Source organism: Montipora capricornis, chromosome 8 (assembly GCF_036669925.1).
Source record: "Montipora capricornis isolate CH-2021 chromosome 8, ASM3666992v2, whole genome shotgun sequence".
NCBI classification, from domain to species: Eukaryota; Metazoa; Cnidaria; class Anthozoa; order Scleractinia; family Acroporidae; genus Montipora; species Montipora capricornis.
The window spans coordinates 55,114,952-55,126,987 of NC_090890.1; the positions used below are offsets into that span (position 1 = coordinate 55,114,952).

Here is a 12,036-nt window from a genome sequence, read left to right on the forward strand (position 1 = left end):
TTTCCGAATAGATTTTGGTCATTTGGTGATGTGCCAGTGCATGAGTGTGACACAGAAACTTGGTTGTATCAAATGAGTCCAGGAAACCATCAAAGATGAGATAAATATCAGTGAAGAAAACCAAGACAAATTTTAGGTTTTTATTCACAGATATTCACCGAGCCTGAGGTGAATAATAATAGGTGATTATTAGAAAAAATATGCACTTTCTGTAAAACAATAAGATTATAATAATTTCTTTGTCTGTCACCTCAACAAAACTGCTTGCAGCCATTTTGAAAAAAACGCTTAGGTTATTATGGCATAATTTAACTGCCTCAAGTGTGACCAATCATCTTAGAGAATTTTCAATAATCATCTATGTAATTATACTAAAAGCTGGTGTTTTGAGCTTGAGTCCAAATATTAGAGTATGTTGTTGCAAAGATGCCCCTTTTTTCATTAACCCTCTCTCTCATAAGAGTGACACTTATAGATTTTACTCTGTCTAACCCAGACGATTTTACTCCTCAATGGGGGGCCTCTTCAGGGATGAAAGGGATAATAAGTAAGTAATACGCTGCTTCCTCTTCTCACATTTTTCTTTACTGTCATTGATTTGTTTTCCATTCTGATGTACACTTCATTTTAATGCAACCATATTGTCTGTTGACCTATCTTTTTTGCCATTCAAGCCATAATTTTCCTCTCTCAGCTGGCCCTTATAAACAAAGAGGTTGACTGCAGGCTTCCACGCCCTCCTGCTTATTACCATGGCACATGGCCACACCTTGGCCACACCTTGGCCTTGATCTTTATCTGAAAGTGGCATTTGCCACCACTCTCGTTGACTCATCCCTTGACTTACTGCATTCATGACGTGTAGTGTGCATTACATGTAAATTTTGTTAGCTCATCTGTCAATAAAATAGGATGTGTTGCTGTCTCCACTACTACTGTTACTTTCAAGAGTATGATGCTACTGTTAGCCAAACATTTAAGAAACTGTTTTGTTGGCCATGGCCATGGATCAAGTTCTAAAAAGGGAGAATTCATTTGAATCAAGAATATTACATGCAACACTCTGTTAACTGCAAGTGCAAATTTGTAAATTAAATTGCTAAAATGCTGGGTTTTTTTTCTCAATTTATCCTTTTTTAATTTTGTTGTACAGAGAATCAGAATGGATTTTGATGAGGCACAGTGGCTTTGCCACTCTCAAGAAGTGACAAAGGAAAAATTGCCCTGTATATCATACAGTCATGTCCCATTACTTTTATTTAGCTCATTTCATATTCGTAGCAAAGAGAATGGTCATTTATTAGAAGATACATGGGGGAAGGGAGGAGCTGGTGGAAATAAGGCAAGGTTATAATCAGTTTTTCCTACCCTACCAAATTTTATTGGGTGATTGGTGTAATTTTTCTTGACTTGTGTGACCTCACCATAATTCAAAGATTAGCAGTGAAGAAACAGTACTCCCTTTAACAACCTTTAACTGATTTCTTTTTTGTTCTTTTAGTCAGCTGTAATGTATGTGGTTAACTCCTACCTCCATGTTCTCAAAAACATTGATTCAAGTTGGGGCGACTCGAGCAATCCTGCGACATCAAAGAAAACTTCTCGTCGATGGAGGTCACGCAAATTGTCACGTTCGTCTCAGAAGTCACGCAAGGATAGTCACGGTCGTAATTTCAGTAGCAGCAGCTCAGAGAGCGGACTTTTTAGCGAGGAACTGGTGAATTCCGGTTATTTTGGAGATGATGAGGTTGAACGCTGTCGGTGTCAACGGTGTCTTCTCGAAGTAGAGGCACAGAAACCTAAACAAGATTTTGCAGTCGATTATGACATCATTAGCGTAGACTTGAGTGCATGTGAAACTCCTAAACAACAACCGATTATTTATCATCCAAGAACGCAAGCAAACTACAATGATTATATTATTATCCCCTCGTCTCAAGAAGATTTTTTTGCTGGAAATCCATCACATAGCACTCCATTTGATAACACTGAAATACCAGAGTTGGACCTTTCTTTGCTCTTGCCCGATATCCCCCCTGTCCGCGTCGATATTCAAAACAAACTCAATAAATGCTGTTCTCGAAAGCTTTCAGACGATACTGCAGAAGATGAAAGTTCTTCAAGTTCCAGTCCTCCAGTCGTGCACAGCTTACCCAATATCAACGGGTCTGAAAGGTTTTGGTGGAGGGATAACGTCCTGTGGCAACTACAACAACGAAACAGCGCTCAGACGAAGCGGTTTTCACAGCTTCAATCCGACGAACAGAGATGTCGGAGTAAGGTGCGAATAAACCGAGAATTGGCGGACTATTTGAATAAATGCGGCGACCTTCGGCCACAGAGCGAAATTTTGAACACCAGTTCATTAGACTTGGACTTTGAACCAATTTGTAGATCAGAGCTGATTCTTGCGATAAGAAATCATTTTACAACCAACGTTAAGACGCAAGAAGTTAAAGAAAATCCTCTTAAACCGGGCAGCATTGCGAATTTAGCGGTTACTTATCTAAATCGACAAAGAACTCTTGCAGAAGAAAAGCTGAGGGAAAGCGAGGATTCCTCATCTCCCGGATGTGGTACATCTCGGATGGGCACCCACGTCCCGAAACGCTCTCCAAGCAAAAAATGGCGGGAAAACATCATGAACCAGCTTGAAATGAGGAACTTTTTAGAATGCAAGTACTTTACAGACGCTCTTGCTCGCAGAGCTATGTCTCAGATAAACATTACACAGAGTGCCTCACTTCCTTCACGAGGTTTGGCCGAATATGATATTATAACAGACGATGAAGTCAGTGGCTTGAGCTCCAAGATCATTCCAATCAATTCCACTCATTCAACGTCGCTGTCACAAGGTTACTATAGTTCTGCACCGTTCAGGAATCGCTTCTTTAAACGCGGTAAGCGCAGGTAGGGCAAAGGAAAGAAAGCTACCGTTTGGAACCAATCAAATTCTCAAGGTCCATTTAGAGCGGTTTTCAATTGAGTGTCGAAAGTAATTGGCGAATTGCTTTGGTTTTGCATTTATTTCACTCAGTGATTGGTTCAAAGTTCTCGCGCCATTTTTTCAACCAATCAGAAGTGAAACCAAAACCAATCGTTGCTTGTGCGAGGACATTTTCCCGCGCTTTGTGTCGGCTATGTGTAATTACTTCGAGTTTTGATTGGTTTGCGGGATTTTCTCCGTCCCTTTTGATTGGCCAAAGTAATTACTTTGGTTTTGGTTTTGGTGACACTCGATTGAAACTCGCTCTAACCAATCAGAATTAGCACAGAAAGTCGCATGATCTCGACAATTCGGGATTAATGGATACAGGTGATGTTTAGAAAGTTCGCATAATTGCGAGAGTAGTACGAAAACTTTAAAAACATCACGAATATCTAATATCTGTTCCTAATTGTACGAGAAGATCGTGCGATTAATCGTTTTTTATGCACTCAACAAAGTTTTTTCGAGGTTCATGAAAGTACTCTTGTTTGTACTATAATTTGTTACGTTTCATTTTAGAATATGCCCGCTGTTTTCATTGAAAATAGAAAAACTACCATTTTGATTTTTATCGCGCTTAGTTGCCATATAGCAACTATTAATTAAGAATGCTACAGAGTACAATTTGGGATAAAACTGTACTTTTCTCGCGCAATTAGATTCGAGTAATTTTGTTGAGTGTATTTTGATTGGTAAAAGCTACCAGAGACAAAGATTCACTAGTTCCATGTTCTCTCTTACAACGCGGTGCTACGAGTGGAATCTAGATCGATCTTTTTCATTGGACGAACATCACAGCTTGCGCCGTGCTTGTGTCGCTTGTGAAAAACAGGCTTTAGGCGAGTGAAAAATTAATGGCCTGTTTCTTTAAGAAAAAAAAAGAAAAATCTCCAGCAAATTTATATTTTCTCTATAAGTCAAGTAATCTCTAGTCTGAAATACAGAGGAAAATATCATAACCTTGGAAAATGGATATTTTAGAGAAGGTTCTGTTATGTAAGCTCTTGTCCAGTTTCCCCTTCAAGAAACTATAGATCTTTTCAAGTAAAATAGTATATTTTTGTTTATAAGGAAATGTTATATTGAAAATTTCATGTCTATTGTAACATAAGTAGAGTACATATATCAGAAATTTATTGCATATTTTAAATATAAAATGAAAGTGACGGTACGGAACAATGTTGTGATTGGTTAGTTTCTACCAAAGATTAAAGAGAGAGCTTAACAACGACACCCCCACAAAGATGCTTGTTTAATTCGATAAAACAACGGTTTTGCCCGTTGTACAAAGGCGTTTCATATTTCAATCGTATTTTTTCGCCGCCGCCTTCTGCAAAACAACAGGGAGATGAAAGAAAATGCATCTTCGCGCTTTTCAAACGTTTTGGTGATTGTTTTAGTGTGTTCAACTTCTTTGAACCAGCTGAAGCATGCACTGACAAAAAGTTGTAGGGACAGTATTCATAGTAAGAGAGAAAATCTACCGTTGTCGTTTTCCCAAATACGTGCTGAGAGCGGGAACGAAATGTGCAAAAGTTACAAACGTACGTGCAGAGCTATTGTTTTGCTCACTAAATTCTTTCGTTCTAATAGCGTCTTCATAGGCCACTTTCGATGTACTAAAATTCAGCTTGAAAGAGAGTTTTAGAGGACAAAGACAAAAGAAAGTGGATGATACGCTAATATCTTTCACATTCGTTGCAACTTGTTTCTGTTGTTTTTGTTCTCTCTGCCTCACTGTCATGAATATTGATATACCCTCCCGTCCCCTCCCCTCTCCTTCTCCCATCCCCACTCAAACGAAGTTGGACGTCATTAGGATCCCATCACTTCGATACATCGGTGTTACAGCGTTCTTGCCGATCGAGTCAATTTTTCAAATAGGGAGCTTAAGCATGCGCGTTTTTGAGACGCGGACGGCAACCGGAAAAGGACATTTCGTGAGCCAGGTTAGTGGTGTCTCTCAGATTTTTATACTAATCATCTCTAATTGAGAAAAGATACTTAGTAATGTAAATGTGGTTATGTAAAGACACGTTAAACGGGAAAACAGCTCACTTCCGGTTGCCGTCCGCGTCTCAAAAACGCGCTTGCTTAAGCTCCCTAATTAATTATCTCAAGTGAAACCACACCTCTGCAACCAATCTTAAGCCTTAATTAACTCTTTGGCTACCAGAGATTTGGCCGAAAAACACGTTTTGAAGCTAGTTGAGGGGTTTTTTGGTCACTGTCGTGCTGTTTAAGAGCTAAATCTCCCTACAAACCCGTTTCCAGGTTGTACACTCCGCGGCCTTTTCAGCCAGGTGCAAAATAAGCGCTTGCAAAGTTCGGGCATGCGCAGAAAGCAAAATTTCGACAGTTTTTGGGTTTAAAAGTAGCACAACACTTTCGACTTTCACTTTTCGCTTTCTCTCCTTCCCTCTCTTTTCGCTTTCCTTGCCTCATTTTTTTTTCAACTTGCTGGGCATTTGGTAGGCTTTATTTTGGTGGGAAGAGTTTCTGAGAAACCCTTCATCATCTTAGAATTAGGTGCTCAGAAAGGTAGGTGGGTAATGGAGCAAGCTTTTCATGGAGATTTTCAGGTCAGTATTACATGGTTTTTTTGGCCGTTTCTCCAGTTTCCTTGACTGAATTGTGCTCATTCTGGTATAGCTTGAAAGATCTCTTCTCCCTGCACAAGTTAGTGGACAAAGCTGTTCCTGACCGTTAAAAGTGATGACGTCACAAGGGGTAGATGGGACCGTGGATAAAGCTGGACGTATTTTGCCAGGTAGTAATCAGAGGGTTAAGGGCAATGTTCAGATGGTACGATTTCTACTTACAACTTTAGCAAGCGAATAGCTTACCACCAGTTCACCACAAATCGTGTCGTGCGCGTGTAAAATGGTCGAAAAGCATGGCGTATTGTTCCCTGCTAGAAGAGGTCTCTTTTCTTTTGCGTTCGCTGGGTTGACGAGTACGGGAGAAGAGACCTGTGCCATGGGTCGAATTTCACTTTGTTGAGCATGCAAGGCGGTTACTTAGCGACCGAATCCTTACGTCATACTTCATGTTGTGTGGGCTCACTTAACAGCAGCGGAATAACTGTAAAGGAATGCGTGAGACACAGTGGGCTCAAGTCACAGTCTGCAAACATATCATTGGGCATGCGGTTTGAAGAGCGCCGTCCAAGGTTGTGGACGGCGGTTGGATTAAAGCGAGTTTCGACCAATGGCAGAGGTCTATTCTCCCGTACTCTTCAACCCAGCGAACGCAAAAGAAAAGAGACCTGCTAGCAGGGAAGGCGTATTGTTACTTGCATATGAAAAAATCGTACCATCAGACTTCTCCCGTAACGTAATTAATTTTTACCCAGTCTTGGATTGAGAATGGTCTTATTGAAAAAAGCTCGTCTAATTATAGCTTTTGAGTAGATCTACTATGGTAGTTTTGTATGCCCGTGGTTCTTAGCTGAGAGGCTTCTTACATCATTCTAGGACCATTTGCGACTAAAGCTGTAGTCTCATGCACGGTTTCTCCCATTCATGTTTTTATTTTATGTCCTAACCAACCTACGGGCATGTGACTCAAGACCAACCCATTCTTCGTCATAACTTCGCGCCTGGACCGGTGAATAAAACCGCTGAAACTCGAACTCTTTGAGCCCACAAACAACGAAGCGTGAATGCAAATCAATTGATCGTGAAGGCCCCGGATGTCCATATAAAACGAGTTCTCGGACGGCTCTAAAAATTCATCAGAAAAGTATAATTGATAACCAGCTTCGTAAAAAGGTTCGAACCATTGTCGGTTTGGTTCGTCTGTTGCTACAAATAAGGCTGTGGAAACGTTCAAGAAATTTCTGACTGCCATGCGCTCTAGCCAGTGAGAAGGCGTTTTGCTAGAGCTTACTTTATGGTCTGTCCTTCTGACGTGAATGGCGTTGAATGGCCGAGGCAAAATGCTCAGTATTTGAAACGTTTTTTCGTAGACTTGAGGTGAAAATACCAGGTTTTCGAAAATCCATTTCTGTGCTTCACGAGCTTTCTCCAAGTTGAATAATCGAACGGATGCCTTATAGCTAGTGTCCTGAGACAAGTATATGATATCTGCTTTTACATTTTGAAGTTCATCTAAAATTCTTCTAATAACCGGCTTCCTCGTTTGTTTGTGTCGTCTCATTTCTGCTGGACACGCCCGAACACTCCTCGAACTGTTGTTCGCGACGAAGTCGATTCTTTGGATCAGCGTTTCGTTTCCCTCGGGAATAGAATCGACCCAAAAGCCCAGCGCATCAGAATGACACACTATGTACCATTTCAAATTTGAAGAATACTCTAAAAACTTTTTGTGATTCGTTTTTACCTCGAAAACATCCACTATGTTACGCATGCGCTTAAGGTCTAGCACTTCGGAAATTGGTGCCAGATCTCTCTCGGTCATATTGTTGTACACCCAATTGATGCCCCATTGTCTTTCAAAATTTCTCCATTGCGCGAGGTTTTTCTTCCGCAAAGAAATTGCTTTGTCGTGCGAAGCAACCGGATGTACTATCAGCGTCCTATTGAGTAATTTAGCCATAACGAGTGCATTTTCAATGGCTATGCGATGATTGTTCCAGCCGCCGTCGGGGGGTTGATAAGTTAAGTATAAACGTCGTGAAGTCTGCACAGAGGATTTGGCCACCTCATCATCCAATTGTTCTTCCTTTAATTTGGCATTTCCTTCTGTTCCACGACCCTGCGAAGAACTTGTCACACTTACAAGTCTTGCTTGGAAAGGCTTATCATCTCCTTCTTCCAAAGATAAATAAAAATGTGTAGCCATGAGCGATAACGCAGCAAAAAATTGAACAAACACAAGCCAAACAAACAAACGTGTCATCTGAAGTGTGAACTTCTTCGAGGTGGATTCTCAAAGAGTATCCAAATTTGTACTATCTTACTTTCTACTTCTTGGGAAAACGCCTCCATTATTTTCTGATTATGGACTGATTTTTGTTAGAAACTAAGCAAGATTGAGTGATGACGCCACAATTGAGATAAGTTATTTTTCCATATCCAAACAGGTGGTTGGATTGTCAAGATAATGACAATGCGATCCTCCCACAATATAAACATATGAAGAAATCTACCTAAGAAACTATCCTCGAGATTGATTACTATGTATCAATCTTTGTCAAACTAGTTCAAAATCAATATCTGTAGGAATAAAAGGCTAATTGCTGAGGTGAGCCCTCCTTCCGGGATGACAAGTAGCGTCAGCGTAGTTTATGACAGCTTTTTGCAAGCGATTTGATCACTCAAAAGCACAGCAGTCAATCGGATGAGAACCTTACTTGTACAAGAACTCAACCTGCCTTCTTACAACTGCAACGCGTCGGTACAAATTTGGGAAAGTCAATCAATTTTCCATTTGCCTTATCTGTGATTTTATTTTCCTAATAATTGTTGATTTCAACATTATAAGTTCTGCCACTTGACCTTTTAAGCTTTTCCTTTTGTTACTTGTGAAGAACTCATCTGTACACATGGGGATCTCTCCTCGATGGTTGAAAGCGTAACAAACTTTATTATGAATTCCATAATTCAGTTATCATGTTGTAGAATAGTTGCATTAATTTTGTCTTTTCTTTTGTTGCAAAGCTATGTCTTGAATATTTTTTTCGAACTCTTTAACTTTCAATAAGCACACTTAAGTTTGTATCATGGCAGTTTTTGTTGGAACACGGCTTTAGAACGAACAACGTTTTATGGCAATAATCTTTGTTCAGTTGCACTCCAACCACGCACTAATTAATAAATAAATTCATTTTGTCAAAAAACATAAAAATATATGCTACCAAAGATAAGCAAAACCTATGTGAAACGATTGCTCTTCGTTTAAAGATTAACTTTTCCAAGAGTTTGTTGTCGATCCTCTGTCAGTACAGACCTGTTCCCCTCATCGAGCGGGTTAACTTCGAAAGGCCGGCTTTACACGGTACGATTTGTCGGCCGATTTTGTCGGGCCGATATATCGTACTGTGTAAATTGTTTAAAACGTTTAGTTTTTCCTCCAAAGATCTTCCCGTTGTCTTTTTAGTATCCACCATTTTGAACGCTTTCATTTTTAAGTATCTGAGCGCGTCACCTACTCGCATACAGTTTGATTGACATAACGGTTTCTCTCAGAGTGTCGGCCCGACTTTAAAAAATCTGCTGCAGTGCAAAAGATTTTTTGAATCAGTCGTTCATCGGCTGTCAAAATACACGCAAGATTTGCGCTCCGACGCCGTCGGGCCGATAAATCGGGCCTATAAATCGTATCGTGTAAACTGGCCTTAAACTGAGAAACCGTGTGGTATTAAATCTGTAGGGAGATGAAAGACGAATATTCGAATCATGTCGGAGTTTAAGCATTGAATTATTGCGAATACTGATTTACTTAACTACATGTGGAGAACCAGTGTCTTTTAAGCTTAAAGATTCAAAATCGGACAACAGCCTGAAAGAATTTCAATTATATACCTAGGCAGAGTAAAGGCAAGATGAGGCAAAAGTTTGTTAACATAATATGTTTTTTACTCGCAGATGTCACAAAATTGGAGAGCAGAAATAACACTACCCGTTTTAAATATCTCCATGATTAAATCTTGTTATGGTGTATTAGACAATATCAGTTGCCAAAATCGTGGGAACAAAACTGAGATAATAGACAATAAAAGCTCTTACTTCGCAACTTAAACAAAGCAGCTGTTTGGCCACGCCTTGAAAGCGGGGTATTGCCCTGTGGGAAGGGAGTCATGGTGGCTTTGAATTATTTACTCTGGAACAAAACCAGATAGACCCTTTAAATCCGGAAAAACATTATTACCGCTCGTATTGACAAAACGAGGCAATGTTTTTCACGGCTCGTTGGAGGAAGTGTAAATAAATATAACTCAAAGCCCAATCATGCGTATACAGTTTCCAGCCCATAAAACAAAAAAGTGTACTCGACTGAGAATAGAAGAAATATGGGATCTTGCCGCCCTGAACTTGGTTATTTAAGGTTTTCAAAGAAGGATTTAAACATTTAACCGTCTTTGACGGAATTCTAACCCATGGTATTAGAGACATCAGTTCGATGCTTCCTGAGGGTTTGCTACTTAGCCACATCTGTTAGAAACGAATCGGTTTTCTTCCCTTGTAGTATACCGTCTATTTTATTTTATTGCTATGATAAAAAAAGGCGAACGTTTGCATTTGCAAATTTTCTAGTTTATCTTTTTCCAATAAAGATTTTGCTATTGAATTTGGCACCATGGAGTGAGATTGTTCGACAGAGTAAAGAAATTCGTCAGAACAATACAAGTCTGACCTACCGCCGTCCAAAACATGGCGCCTGAACTGAAATCTAACGACTTTCCGGAAATGTATAATTGACAGAAACGCCAACACTGGACCCATAAGATCGCTTTAACGATTGAAATTGTGAAAATTGACTCGACAAAAAATTCCTTTAAGTAAAATTTAAAGTAGTTTGAAAGCTGTTGTGTAAAGTAGGTCTGAGCTGTAAAGTGCAGGTACTGATTAAGTGAAACTTATCAATAAAGAATTTCTTAACCGCAGTCGGAAAGCAATTCATTTTTTAAGAGAAGGGCACTTCGCAAGCTTTGATTTTGCCTCAGCTTTTTTCAGTTCAAGATTGCTTTAGCCTTACAAAAATACATTGACAACATCGGCTGCTGCCTGCTTCAAATGATAAACTGACGGTGTTGAGGTTAATGATTTTTTCGTCGATCAAATTTGTAAATTGCCATAAGTTTATTTTAATAGTCCATATGGCTTGATATCTACCCTGTGAGGAGTGGATTCTCGCCTATTATACGCTTTGGTAGAAAAGCGAGGGAAGCTATTATACAACAAAATCAGATGCTTAATGTTTAGTCACGATTACTATTCCCATATCACATTTTATAGCGAACTAAACTCTTTTGAGAGTGAGTTCCGTTTGGTAAACTCCCATTCTTTAAACTCGGCATCTGGATGAAACGTACAGACCACAAGATGTTACTATTTTACGTAAAATCAAACGCGATTTGCGAGCTCACTGAGCCCAATGAAGAACTGAACGAAATCATGACACAGTCACTGCACTGTCAGCGTCGCGGCAATTTTTGCCCCTCGTTTTTGTTCAAAGTGTGAAAAGTTTCCCCAGCTAAAGATGACTCTTTTAATTTTTTTTTTTTTTTTCGCTTTCTTGTGTGGTTTTAGCTATTTAACTTCGATTTTTCGTCAGTTCCAAAGTTGATATAATCGGAAGCTGACAGAGCGACCTTTACCACCATCCAACCATCCAACCTTACTCTGCTAAAATTAACAGAAATCAATTTTTATGACCTTTTTTCATGCCGTCAGCTATCTTTGAGATCCTAGGAAAAGATATCCAAGCCCTTTTTTGGCAGGAGTCATCCATACAAATTTTTGGCCTTTTCTTCAAATTTTAGTTTAGCCGCCTAATTTTGTCAAAACGAATTCACTTCTATCCTTGCTTTCAACAATAACCGATGTTAATAAGCTAACACTGTAGTAATATTGTCTTAAGTAAAAAAAAAACTTTATCTATTATCTTAAGCAAAAAAAAACTACATCATCGTTTTCTCTGGTTAAGACATCTTTAAGCATTCTACAAAGGGGCTAAGATAGTGCGCGAAAGCCCCTAAAAGACATCGCGGTAACTTGAATGGCTTGTTGAAGAACAAAACTATGAAAAACAATGATATTCAAATTTGGTGTCATCTGAGTTTCGTGGTAACCTGACCATCGTAAAGATATCTAATAGCTGAGATTCCAGCTGGTTTGTCCTTCAGGCCTTTGAATCTCCGCCATTTCACAGCGGGCTAATTTACGTTAATAAACCTATGGCTAAACTTGCCACCGAGGCCCACCGAGGGCGAGACATTATCCTTATGACATGTGAGGGCGTTTGCACTGGAAAGTCTTAAACTAGAAAAAGCATCTTTTTTCCACTTGGCTAAATCATTTTTTTGAAGTAATATGTTTTGAAACAGCAATTGTTAATGATCAGTGTTTATTACTGCCAAA

The 12,036-nt window shown here is 39.5% G+C and overlaps 2 protein-coding genes across 7 annotated transcripts in view; one reads left to right on the plus strand and one right to left on the minus strand.

Annotated features, from left to right (window-relative positions):
* The window catches only part of LOC138014206 (uncharacterized), a 6,412-nt gene extending 2,247 nt beyond the window's left edge, over positions 1-4,165 (plus strand). For 2 of the 6 annotated variants that reach the window (XM_068861231.1, XM_068861230.1), the window contains 2 exons: positions 497-547; positions 1,502-4,165. In XM_068861231.1, coding sequence (XP_068717332.1) covers positions 1,511-2,914 — 1,404 coding nt within the window. In that variant the 5' untranslated portion in view covers positions 497-547; positions 1,502-1,510 and the 3' untranslated portion in view covers positions 2,915-4,165. Of the gene's footprint in view, positions 1-496; positions 548-1,153; positions 1,343-1,501 lie in introns of all 6 variants that reach the window. The other 4 variants (XM_068861228.1, XM_068861227.1, XM_068861225.1 and 1 more) reach the window with 3 other exon arrangements.
* Positions 4,166-6,083: 1,918 nt separating this feature from the next.
* On the minus strand, positions 6,084-7,961 carry LOC138060666 (uncharacterized). The gene has a single exon (XM_068906505.1). It carries the CDS (start codon positions 7,850-7,852, stop codon positions 6,512-6,514), a length of 1,341 nt encoding a protein of 446 aa, XP_068762606.1. The 5' UTR covers positions 7,853-7,961; the 3' UTR covers positions 6,084-6,511.
* Positions 7,962-12,036: the final 4,075 nt, after the last annotated feature.